Raw genomic sequence first — 13,533 nt, 5'->3', positions numbered from 1 at the left:
GGCTATTGGGAATTCGAGAGAGTAAGTTGATGCAGTGTTTGTAGGTGATTAAATGGTTTTGATGCAGTGTTTGTAGGTGATTAAATGGTTTTGATGCAGTGTTTGTAGGTGATTAAATGGTTTACTGACGAAATAATTTTCCAACGAATGATAAAAAAATATAAAATTAGTTTTTTTGTTTTTATATAGTTTTAAAGATTAAAAACCTTCCAACACTATATATATATATATATACTTTTCCCGAAGAACCACCTCTATTGTTTTTTTTTTTTTTTATTGTTTTCCCATTCTTCCATTTTTTTTTATTTTATTTTATTTTTTTTTTTGCTTCTCAATCGAACTATTTTTATTTATTAAGGCGTATAAACAGATCGTAATGGCTACTTTTCAAAAGTTTTGCGATCATTCTTAAAAGCATCTCTGCAACATTTAAAAGTATTCACTAACACCGCCTCCCCATTTTCTCCTTTTAATACCAAGTTTGCAAACAAAACGTTTGATTTCCGAAGACATTTAATGCATATCTATTATTGCCAAAAAGAAAAGAAAAATCCGAGCAAATGCTTTTATTTATTTAGTGGAACAGATCTGCACATTTCTCATCGATTCGCTGCAAGTCGGTTGTTTCCCGAATCGGATGCCGTCGCTAGGAACATTCCAGATTTCCTTTGATCTAATGCCATTGATTGTAATGATCCATTTCAATTGTTGGAAGAGTTAACCCTAACCCTAACGATCCATTTCACTTGTTGGAGTAGCAAAAAAAAAAAAGGGATTACTGCACCGTACATTTTAGGTCTTTTATAGGGTTGCCCTTTGCGTTGCTATTATGCACTCTCTTCTACGGCCAATCGGTATACAGGCTGAATATAATCCCTGTTTACCATTTAAACTCCTACATAATGCTTATTGGAGCTCTGTGTGCTCTACTTACGAGTTGAGTTAAATGTTCTTTGATAATTTTTCAAGGACTGGGTGACCTATTTTAATGCGTAGTTCGAATTTGAGCAATCGCAGCTCGGGTTTGTTCTTAACGTTCAATAATGCTGCGTATATGTTTTTCTTTGAGAGCGCCCCATAGTCGAAAAAATCGGGAAGATGAAAATAGTTATTTTCCGAATCGGATACCGCCCTAGGAAAATTCCATATCTATTGGATCAATTCCCATGGATGATAATGGTCCATTTCTATTGTTGGCACAGTAGTTTAAAAAAAGGGGATTATAGCAACTGTAAACAGAATACATTTTAGGCTTTTTATTTATTGATTTATTTATTTTTCTTTTTTTTACCAATGCCCAGAGGCCACTCGAGGATAAGGGTTAATGGGTATACATAAGTAGTAAAAATTATGTAAATTGGATTACCTGGGGGGGATGGTTCATCAAGAACTTGTTTACGTTGGACTTGAAGACAATCAAATTGTAGTCAGCTGGAAAGCAGGCAAACGGAAGAGAGTTCCACAGGGGTGCAGTTCTAAGAAAGAAGCTTTGTTCATGGAATCTACATTTAAGTTTAGGCACAGATAAAGAGTGTGAGAAAATATTGATAGTGGCTTTGGCTAGATGAGTGTTTTTTCGTGAAAGTTTGACGAGGACGACCATAGATTGAAGCTCAGGCGAGCACTTGCCATGAAAATAACGATAAAGCAGAGACAGACTCGCAACGTCTCATCTGCGGGAAAGAGGTTGCATGGAAGAGAAGAGGGCATCCCCACTAAGTTACGAAGTCTATTTTGAACTCTGTCAAGGCAGAATAAGCTGCTTCTGGGAGTTCCTGTCCAGATGTGGCAACAGTACTCCATCATTGGCCGTACCTGGCTTTTATATTATAAAAATAAAATAAATATTAGAAGTTTTGTCTTACGGTTAATCGATATATAGGGTTCCTATATAACTCGGGTAGGGAATTTTATCCTTGACCGCAAAAATCAAGAGATTAGACCATTCCTTGTAATGATCTGGTCCCTGTGTATTTTGCGGTGAGTTTAGTTCTGTGCAGTTCTACGAGGTCCACCTTCCCAGGCTTTATCCTCTCTTTCAGAAGAGGTTAGTTTATTGCTAATCGCCTGAGGCGCCCTTATCGGGGAATGTCGATAGGCTGCTTAGGCACGTTTTGCAGGTCGGGGGCGATTTCTCAATCCCACTTTCAGACCCCGGTGTCACAGTTTTTACAGTGGGAGAGAACCATATACACCATATATATATATATATATATATATATATATGACACCAAACCTGACAAGCAGCAAAATTCCACCCCTACTTAGTAGAGATCCCTAGATGTAAGAAAGCCTTCTACATTAATAGTTTCTTCACCAGAAATGCTACTCTTTGGAATTCCCTTTCGAGTTCCTGCTTCCTCAACTGTACTGACATGCAGAAGTTCAAGTGTAATGTGAACAGGAATCTTGCTGCTCAACTCCCTACATAGTATCCCTGCAACAAAGTGGCATTTGGACCTTGTTTGGGGTGAAAGTGTATTTGGACCTTGTTTGGGGTGAAAGTGTAATACAAAAAAAAAAAGGTTTAAATTCTTTTCTCGTGCGGAGTGTCCAATTCCCTAATTCTACAAGGAAGTAATCTCTCGCTCTCTCTCTCTCGCTTTTATTCATTTTTTTCTCTCTCTCACCCCTCTCCCTTTCGTATCTCACCCTCAACATCCATCCCTTTCTCCTACCGTCTTTTCTTTTCCCTACTATTCTCCAACCCGTTCTCTCCATCTCCATTTTCTCCCGCTCTCTCTCTCTCTCCCGCTCTCTCTCTCTCTCTCTCTCTCTCGATTATTCACTTTGAAAACCAGAGTCCTGACACGTCAAGCCAACCTACATGTCACTCGGTGCTTTTAGAGCGACAGTGATGTTCAGTCACTTCCCATCGACGGACTTGTGGAAAAAGGGAAAAGCCGTGCTCCTCCTGTGGTGAGATTTATTGGGGAGGGAAGAGGGCTATATCGAAGGCATTTAAACAAAACATAAAGATACGTTGAACAAGGTTAGGACCCGAGAGGCCGGGAGAGGTACGTAGCTAAAGGGATTGCGCTAAGGGGGTAGTTCTGGTTCGGGCTGGTACCCCAATAGGCATATTGTAGAGATCTCAAAAGCAAACGTATAATCGTACCACGTCACCACTTTGTGCGTACATTTGATATAATTGTTTTCATTCTCCCTCCTTTTTCTTTAAATCTCCCAAAATTAAACTTGTAGTTATAGTTTTTTATTTATTTATTTTTTTTTTGGGGGGGGGGCTCTTTGGTTTTACGGCATAGCAATCTTTTTTGGTTATTTAATGCCAAATCTAGTAATTAAAAAAAAAAAAAAATGCGCCACGTTGTTTCTATCTTCAAATATTTATTCATGGTGTTTGATCAAGTTGTTTTTAGAGGATTTTTTGTTTTGTTTTGTTTTTGGACTTTGCAGAACATGATTGAGTTTTGCAAAGGGATAAGTAAAAAAGAATAACACAAATGTTTGGTAAATATAGGTCAGGACGCCAGTATCTTCAGACAGTTTGGTCGTAGTTTGGTAGAGACCGTTCCTCACAAACGGGGAAGATCACTTACAAATATATATATATATATATATATATATATATATATATATATATATATATATATATAGGTGTGTGTTATTTAGTGATGTAAGGGAAACAGTTTGTTTATGCAAATGCTCCGCGACATTGATGGCTTCCATCCTCTTGGGGGGGGGGGGCGTGATTAGAATAGACTTTAAAGGAAGATGGATAAAGCCCTGGCAGAGATAAATTAGCTCATGAATAAATTTCTAAAAGCCGTCTAATGCATGCCAGCATGAAAAACTGATTTTAAACCTATTATTATTATTATTATTATTATTATTATTATTAGTAGTAGTAGTAGTAGTAGTAGTATTGTAGTCTTGTAGTATTAATAGTATAACTATTATTAGTAGTATTGCTGTTATAAAAATTATTATTAGTAGTAGTAGTAGTAGTAGTATTGCAGTTATAATGTTATTATTTATTTATTTACTAGATACAAGTTCTCACACAGACTGAAAATAACCAATAGAGCTCCAGGGAGTCCAGGCGACAACAATTTCCCTCAGACTTCCGAGCATTCCCACCTTCATTATGACCCGATTTTGCATGATCGTAACAGCCAGTTACAATTAATTACTCGCTGGCAATGACCATTGGTCTTCTCTGGGATTTGGGCGAAAATAAGCCATTGTAAGGTCGTAGACCGCTCTATTTTTATAGTGGTCTGCTTGGTGCGCTCTCTTCTCGATTTTTCAGTCCTCCTTGACCTTTCATGAGTATTTTGTGTTGTATAGGCCAAGGCTGGTACCATCAAATTATTTTTTCATGGGGAGGGGAATTATTATTATTATTATTAATTGAAAAAAAAACTACAAATCCCCGATGTTTTAGGCGGCCTTCAGACCTCTGCTATTGTAGGTACCACCAACATCTTTAGGAAACCCCTTGATCTTTGAAGCTCCTGGTTTGGTGCCGAAGTGAGGGAAATGAATTCCATCTCTTTCCAGGGAGACGTTGATAAACGAAATCAGAATTATTATTATTCATCTTCTTTTTCGTGGTTTTAAGAGAAGGTGATGTTCTACAAAAGACCGACGAAGTTTTTTATAGGAATGCTTAGTCGCATCTAAGACTCGCTCCCAAATCATCTGGGTTACGTACAAGGAAGTTGAAAGCTCGAATTCGCGGGGATTTATTTTTGTAATCTCGCCATTCTGATATTAAACTCCTCGCATTTTCCGATTACTTAACCTGAATATTTCTTCCACATCTGTGGGGAGCAGATATTCTTACTATAAGATTGGGTTATTGCTCTGACTTTCGAAATGAAACTCAGACTATTATTGCAAAAAGTGTAGCGTTAACGCGCACCATCCATTTTATTTAACTAAAGCGGTATCAGTGTTGGGACGATTAATCGGAATCGGAAAAAAAAAATCAACCTTCTCTTCGATTCAGAAATAATTTTAAAACAAACTATTCTTAATTTGTTTTTGTTTATTTGACTTTGTTTAAACTTAATTTTCCATTGCTTTTATTGTTGCAAAGTTTTCGTCATAAAACATTAGATATTTTTACAAATGATTTGGACGATTATATTTATAGCCAGGAGTGATTAAAAACGAACCAATCGGGTGTTAGAATCGTTGTATAAAATATATTAAAGTTCTTTCAATTTTTGCATTCATAGTATTTCCTATCGACACGAGAAAACGACCACGGCTTCTCTTTACTGGATTCATATTACACTTTTTTTACCTGGAATTCTTTAAAATTCAAATTTTTTTTTTGGGGGGGGGTTCTTGCAGGATAGATACTGCTAATGTTTGCTTAGAACATCTACAATTTGCAATTGGATATTTTTTTTCTACAATATTTATTTCTTTTGATATCATTTTTTGATTAGTTTTCTATTTAGCTCTTCACTCAAGATGTACTAATGATGAAATGGTTTATGGTTTTATAACTATCAGTAAAACTCAAATTTATATAACATGACAAGGGAGTTAGGTTGGGAGTGACGGCTACTAAGTTGTAGATGACACTGAACGAAAACCGGGATGTATCTAGTTTGAATCGACTTCGTTTCACAAACGTTTTCATCAAACTCACATTTGACCTTGTGTCTTACCTTCTGAGGAAGAGCTAAATAAACATAGTGGATGAATATAGAAAAGATTGTTGGCTTAAAGGAACCAATATAGAAAAGATTGTTGGCTCAAAGGAACCAATATAGATAAAATTGACCCAAGGATTTTACGGTTATCCTATAAAACAAAAAACAACAAATCCATTAAGTAATATAAATAAATCAGATTCGGGAATTTAAAGCAAAATCGGTAATTTTATCAGAATCAAGAAAAACATTGGAATCGTCACATTAGTTTCGACCAATGTAACCTGGAGAAGGTTGGAGTTTATATTGTTGGAAAGGTTTCTTTAGTGTGATTAGAAAAATGGCCCACGTTTGAAATATAGATGAAAATGTCACAGTATGATTATAAAATCATTATTTTTGAATTTATTGCAAGGAAAAAGATTAAAGAAAAAAAAAAGTTTAAAATGATCTAATTGAGTAATGTACGCTCTCTCCCACAACTATATGTTTATATTTTTGCAAATATATATGCACACCTCGCATGGGATTTCAACGTAATTTTTAAAAAATGAAATAAAAATTAAAAAAAAACAAAAAAACAAATCGGTTTTTGTATTGAAATTGCAAATTTAGTAGAGACTCGGCAATTGTATTGGAATAGGGAAAATATTAATATCGTGGCATCATAGATCGATACAAAAATAGTGTTGCGTTGTCACCCTTTTTCTTCCTCGGGACCCTTGTCACGTTGACCGCTAAAGACGTAGGAGCTCCTACATCTTGCGATGCATGATGCAGTCAAAGTATACGATCGTTTTCAAAGTATACGATCGTTTTCGAAGTATACCATCGTTTTTTATCTGAAGCCAGATTCACTCTATTGCTCACGTTTCTTTCCGCTGCAATCAAATCTCTCTCGATTATCTAATTCTAGTTTATATCCGGTCTTTCTCTTTTTCTATCAGACGTCCATTGGAGCACTTGATTGGCAATACTCTCTGTGGTTTTAGTGCATGCCCAATTCAGCCTAGCCTTTTGGTTGGTGTTGTCTTTGATTTCTTGGTTGGTAATTCGGTCACCCCATTTAATACTTAAAATCCGTCTAAGGAACATTGGATCAAACGCATCCAATTTCTTCTCCCTGGCTGACATTTTTTTAGATGCCCGGTTTCATTCCATATAACAGTGTGGCTATGTTGTTTTTGCTTCTCAACTTTTTGTTGAGTAAGAACAATTAAGAGCATGCATTGTTTCAGAAATGGAGGTTTATTAAGGAAAATATATTAAGTAAATCACGGATATAATTAACAATTAATGAACAATGAAAAAAGTATGAGAGAGGCATAATCCTAACCTAAGGTAATTATTGGAGTCAGACGGACAGACATCAGCGCCCGTGGCCACGGACGAGAGCCAAGTTATCTCGTCCTTAAAGTCTATGTTTCAGCGACCGGCGACGTTAAAATCCAAAATATTTATTTAACAAACTTCCGCATTAATTACTTACGATATATATACAAAAGTATGCCCTTTTCTCTTCCCTGCAACATCTCTCCCACAGAAGAGACGTTGCAAGCCTATCTTTGTTTTATCGTTATTTCCATGGCAGGTGCTCGTCTGAACTCCAATCTCTGATCCCCACACGCCAATCTTTTACAAAAAACACCCGTATAGCTGAATCCACTGTCAAAAACTTTCCCCACTCTTTATCTATGCCTAAATCAAAACGTAGATTCCATGAACAAAGCTTCTTTCTTAGAACTGCACGCCTGTGGAACTCTGTGCTGTCTGCCTGCTTCCCTCCTGACTACAACTTGGATGTCTTCAAGTCCAACATAAACAAATTCCTGATGAACCGCTCCCTTAAGTAGACACTCTAAAATATCCACACTAACGTACTGTACTTACAATAACCCTTATCCATGAGTGGCTTCCGGGCCTTGATAAGTGGTGACCACCTTGTAAAAAAATGTATGCTGTATTTTATTTTAATCATTATTAAATTGCATGATATTTAATTAATTAAACGAATTAGCTGCGCGCCATTGATTTTTCTTGTTTTTTTTCTCATAAAAACATCTTTTTAGTCTTTATAATGAAAAAAATATTTTTTTTTTTCTTATTTGTTTTTTGCTTTGTTTTTTTCCAGACGAGTAATTCAAACAGTGTTGGCGGATCGAATCCAATACCACCGGAGATTCGACGGATTACCATTAATAAGAATTCCGGTGAAACCTTACTGCACCGGTCCGCACGTTGTGGATATGAGGTAAGAGTGGGTACAAATATCGTGCACGTAGAATTGGTACATGGTCCGGATATTTTTACATAGATAATGTTGTTACATATTGTAAAAAGGGTCTGAAATTTAATAGGTCCGACTTTGTCAACTAGTCTCCACCGCCTGTCCCATTGAAACTAACCGCTTAATTACATTGTGGTATGTTAGACCATCTTTAATGCGTCTAAGTTTTGCTGCTTCATTCTGAACTGCGAGAATGGCGCTCGCATCTATATCGTAATTCTTACTTCATATCTAATTCAATATTACCGACATCCTTTCTCACGTTTTTTTTCTTTTTACAAGAAAAATCAAACGTAACTGTTCGTGATCTCTTGTCGGGAATGCTTTCTGTTTACATCATAATGCCAGATTATACTGTTCGCCTGTCTCTGTCTGCCACCTACTTATTATATTTAGAAAAATAAAATTCCAAAGTAACAATAATAGTGGGGGGGAAAAAAACTCTGCAATCTCTTTGACACAGAGGAGACGTTGCGAGCCTGTCTTTGTTTTATCGTTATTTTCATGGCAAGTGCTCGTCACCTGTTCCAAACTTTCACAAAACACTCGACTAGCTACAACCACTATTAACAACTTCTCCCACTTTCTTTGTCTAAATCTAAACTCAGATTCTATGAACAAAGCTTCTTTCCTAGTACTGTCAGCCTATGGAAATCTGTTCCACTGGCCTACCTTCTGGCCGACTACAGGATGATAGCCTCCAAGTCCAATGTAAACAAGTTCTTGTTGAGCCGTCCTCTTAAATAATTGAATTCTACCCTATCATTACCATTAACGATAACTAGACTACCACCGTACATTCCTTAACCTTTATCCTCAAGTTGCCTTTAAACCTTGATAAGTAGTGACACGCTTAAAAAAATAACACAGCTTCTGTATAACAGATACATATAGGCTATTAACGGGTCATAGTGAGGTTGTTAGCTCTTCGAGTGAAGTAATTGATTATTGATACACCAGCTGGCTTTGTCCGTTCGCAGCCACGAAGCTGCTCAGACATTTTTTGTAAGTCAGATTTTGTTGGCTTTTTAGAGTCATACTGTGTGTCTAACAACCTAAGATGGAAAAAGTGTAGTTGAAAACTTGAAACGGTGTTTTGAATGAATTTATCGTTAGTGCAAGAAACGGACCCAATTTGACACTTAATAATTTAGATACATACATTACGTCTATAAGATTTAATATTTACTAACAGTTCAGCCCAGCTTTGTGCATATATATATATATATATATATATATATATATATATGTGTGTGTATATATATATGTGTATATATATAATCAAATGCGAAATTATTCACACTTTGTAAAATCAGCAACATCGAAAGCTTCTTAATCCAGTCGCAGCTTCGATGGGCGGGTCATGTGATGCGAATGGATGATGATAGGATACCGAAGCAACTCCTGTATTGCCAATTAGACAGAGGCCGTCGAAACGTGGGACGACCATGGTTGCGTTACAAAGACAAAATAAAGTCTAATTTGCAGGTTCTAAATATTGAATATAACAACATTGAGCTAACTGCAAAAGACAGAAGGAAGTGGATAGAAATGTGTGACAGAAAAATCAAGGAGTTCTCGGCGTTTTGCATCGAAAAACTAAAAGAAGCGAGAGTCAAGTAAAAAAATAATACTGAGCAGTGTAGAGCTAAATTCTCGCATTTATATGTCTGTCACCACTGCGGTCACCATTGCAAGTCTCTAGCAGGACTAAAGTGCCACATACGTCTAAGTGAATGTCGACACGCTGAGTTCTAGACCTTCAGGTCAATTGTCGGAGTCTCCTACGTCGAAAATCGACGGAGAGTCCATCATATATATATATATATATATATATATATATATATATATATATTAACAAGTTTGACTCATATCCAGGTAACCTACATCTAAAATTTCAAGTGTTTAAACCCAAAATTTGCGAAGGATTTTAGTAGTCTTCAGAGGTCAACCCTTTCAACTTCGACCTCTTGGCAGTCAAATTTTCAGCCACAAACTGATCAAAAAGTTTGCATGTCTAAATGCTCTTTATGCCAAACGTCAAATGTTTTGACCCAAAATTGGCTGAAACTTTTGCTAGAGACTGCAGTGGTTACATCTTTTGAACTTTGACTCCTTGGCAGCCAAAATTTCGGCCAAAACTCTATTAAAAAGCTTGCCCTGTGTCTGAATACACTTTATGTAAAATTTCAAATGTTTCGACGAAAAATTGGCTGAGTAATTTGGTAGACCGCAGAGGTCAATTTTTTTTTTTAAAGTTTGACCTCTATTTTGACCCCTTAACATTTGTTTTGGGCTGAAATAAAATGAAAAAATTTGACCCATATCCAAGTAACCTACATCTAAAATATCCAAGTGTTTAGACTGAAAATTGGCAGAGGAGTTTAGTAGAGTTCTCAAAGGTCGAATCGTTGAACTTTGACCCCTTGACAGCCAAAGTTATGGCCAAAAACCTACTAAAAAGATTTTCCCAAATCTCAATACCCCTTATGTTAAATCTCGAGTCTGTAGACTGAAAATTGACAGAGTAGTTTGATAGGGAAACGTACACACACGGACAATTTCACTTTCATGGATTATATAGACATCATTGGTATTAAAGAGGCTTTTGATTTTGATGTAAATCCTTATCAGACTTCATTCTTTGTTTTCTTTCAGGATGTGCTTCTTCATTGTTTGGAGACTAAAACCGTCGAGGTGAATGCCCGCGATAATGCTGGCTTCACGCCCCTCCACGAGTGCTGCGTCCGGGGTAACATCCTAATCGCTCGTTACCTAATTACATACGGGGCCGACGTCAACCAGTGTTCACAGGATGGAATCAGGTATTTACCAACGTTCGCATTTTTAACATGTCACATTTTTTTTTTGTTTTTTTGTTTGTTTGTTTTACATTTTCCATAAAACCGGCATTTATCTTTTTTTTATTTTTTTACTTTTTCCTTTTCTTTTTTTTCATTTCTTTTTCCTTTTTTTGGGGGGGGGGGGTTCTTTTTCCTTTCTCCTTTTTTCTCCCGTTTTTCTCTTTCTTACATTTTTCTCTTTCTTACATTTTTCTCTTTCTTACATTTTTCTCTTTCTTACATTTTTCTCTTTCTTACATTTTTCTCTTTCTTACATTTTTCTCTTTCTTGCATTTTTCTCTTTCTTGCATTTTTCTCTTTCTTGCATTTTTCTCTTTCTTGCATTTTTCTCTTTCTTACATTTTTCTCTTTCTTACATTTTTCTCTTTCTTACATTTTTTATTCTTCCTTCCTTTTTTCTTTTTCTTTTTTTTTTCTTTATTCATTTTATGTTGCTTTTCTTTTCTCCAAGGTACAATTTTTTTTTTTTAGTTAGACTGCGCAAATCTTCATTGTTCAGAGGGTAAACTGTCTCTAAATTCCACTCTGTTTCTTTTACACACACATATCCTGTAATTGATATACATTATTTTACAAATGAGCAACTTCTTATAAAGGCCCAAAGGCCACTCGAGGATAAAGGTTATTGATTTTTCCATAGAAGAGACGTTGCGAACCTGTCTCTGGTCTGTCGTCATTTTCGTGACAAGTACTCGTCTGATCTCCAATCTATGGTCCCCCCACCTTGCCAAACTTTCACAAAAACACTCGACTATCTGAAACCACTATCAATAATTTCCCCCACTCTTTATCTGTGCCTAAACCTAAACATGAATTCCATGAACAAAGCTCCTTTCTTACTGACCGCCCGTGGAACTCTATTCCGTCTGCCTGCTTTTCAGACGAATAAAATATGGTTGTCTTCAAGTCCAACATAAACAAGTTTTTGATGAGCCGTTAACTTGAGTAATTCAATTTACTACATTTTCATTAGTAATAATTACTACGATATTGTCCCATTGACCACCATGTACTCATTAACCCTTATCCTCAAGTAGCTCCCGGGCCTTGATAAGAGATGACTCCTTTGTAAAATAAATAATCTCATTGCAGTCCGCGTGGGCAACCTGTCTCCAAAATCCGGTCTTCAAAAATTATGTAATTTTAGCCAATATTCCGCATATATTTTTCTATTTAAATCGAGATGAAAGGACGATCGTGGGACGAGCCTACTCGTATCGGCAAGGGGTATAGTCATCCACCTAAGTTGATGTTTCACAAGTAGGATTATGCACGTCTATATATTTGGTTTCTCAAAGCGATGCGTCACTAATTTGTTTCGTTTTAAGCTTTAAGAACGTATGATTTTCACGCCTCCCCGTGAAAGAAATTCGATCGTGAAGTCGGTATGAAGTGTGATTCACTGCGCCAAATGAGACGCCTTGCGTTGGTGTGTGTGTGTATGTGAATATATATATATATATATATATATATATAAAATATCCCCCCCCCTGCCGCTTCTCATACAACCACTTATTGGGGAAAGGGCACCGTAAGTTCAAGAAATTGAAACGAACCCTTGCCCACCAACCTGCGTTACTCCTAAAATTGACAGGAACTGGATATGATATTAATCCACTTTGAAGCCCACGTTATGAATAGCAAAGGTAAGGCGGAGTAGATTTTCAGAAGTAAGCCGCTATTTGCCAAAATGCGACTCCGATTTAATATTGTTTCTACTTCGAACTGGACATAGGAAAGACTAGCTACCGTACTATATTTGCACTCGTGGTGATCTAAATCTGTAATATTATCATATAAAAGGAACTTTGTGTGACTGAGTTCGTTTCCTGTGGACTCGAAAACGGCTAGGTCGATTTTTATGAAATTTCACACGAAGGTACTTTATGTGCCTGGAAGTGTTCTTAGAATGGTTTTGTATTGGAATGTCTTCGATAAATATCGATAATCGGAATCATCCGATGAAAAAAGGGAACAGGTTATTTTGACCGTGGTTAATCTTACACAACCAAACATCACAAGTGCATTTGAGAAGTTTTATTACCACTCAAGCCGAAAGGGCCAACAAATATCAAGAGTAGGTTCTTTGATATGACAGGGGCGCGTTCGAAATGAATGTTTGTTTAGAGCACAATTAAAGCATGTTACTTGACTTTTGCATTTTAATACAAGCCATATATATATATATATATATATATATATATATATATATATATATATCAGAAAAAAGAATTCTTTTAAAACCTAGACGTCTTTCGCCATCCTCATCAGAGGCCAACGATGGCATTTTCAAACTTTTTTTTAAAAAGAAAATAGGGGGGAGAAATTAAAATTAATAATGAACATGGGAAGGATTAATTTACAATTATAATAAAATATATGTACAGAAAAACGTGGGGAAAGGATAAAACAAAATGAATTAACGCGCGTGTGTGTGTATATATATATATATATATATATATATATAATGAATATCATTTTAAAAACTATATTAAACTATCACGAATGGGGAATGATAATCCGTGTATAAATATACGCGGAGAGAAAAAAAAAGGGGACGGGGAAAACATCTAAAATATCTCTACAATTTGCCAAAAAGGTCCAGGGTGTTCACAAACCGTTTCTGTCTGCAGAGAGAGGGTTTCAGGCGTGCAATAGAGACGGATTCGAGTTTTCAAATGACTATTCCATCAGCCTCGAAATAAAATTTAAAAGGAGTCGTCCTTTATAAGCCTGCCCACATTTTGGG

General features: G+C 36.3%; 1 protein-coding gene across 2 annotated transcripts in view; it reads left to right on the top strand.

Moving 5' to 3' along the window:
• The window catches only part of LOC145287808 (uncharacterized), a 213,837-nt gene that overhangs the window by 112,069 nt on the left and 88,235 nt on the right, over positions 1 to 13,533 (top strand). For both annotated transcript variants that reach the window (XM_080135657.1, XM_080135656.1), the window contains exons 6-7: positions 7,765 to 7,884; positions 10,579 to 10,745. In XM_080135657.1, the coding sequence (XP_079991783.1) occupies positions 7,765 to 7,884; positions 10,579 to 10,745 (287 nt within the window). The remainder of the gene's footprint in view (positions 1 to 7,764; positions 7,885 to 10,578; positions 10,746 to 13,533) is intronic.

Source organism: Euprymna scolopes, chromosome 11 (genome assembly GCF_053919585.1).
Source record: "Euprymna scolopes isolate OS-2025 chromosome 11, ASM5391958v1, whole genome shotgun sequence".
NCBI classification, from domain to species: Eukaryota; Metazoa; Mollusca; class Cephalopoda; order Sepiida; family Sepiolidae; genus Euprymna; species Euprymna scolopes.
The sequence above is the reverse complement of the archived record's forward strand: the minus strand, read 5'-3'. Positions and strand labels throughout refer to the sequence as shown.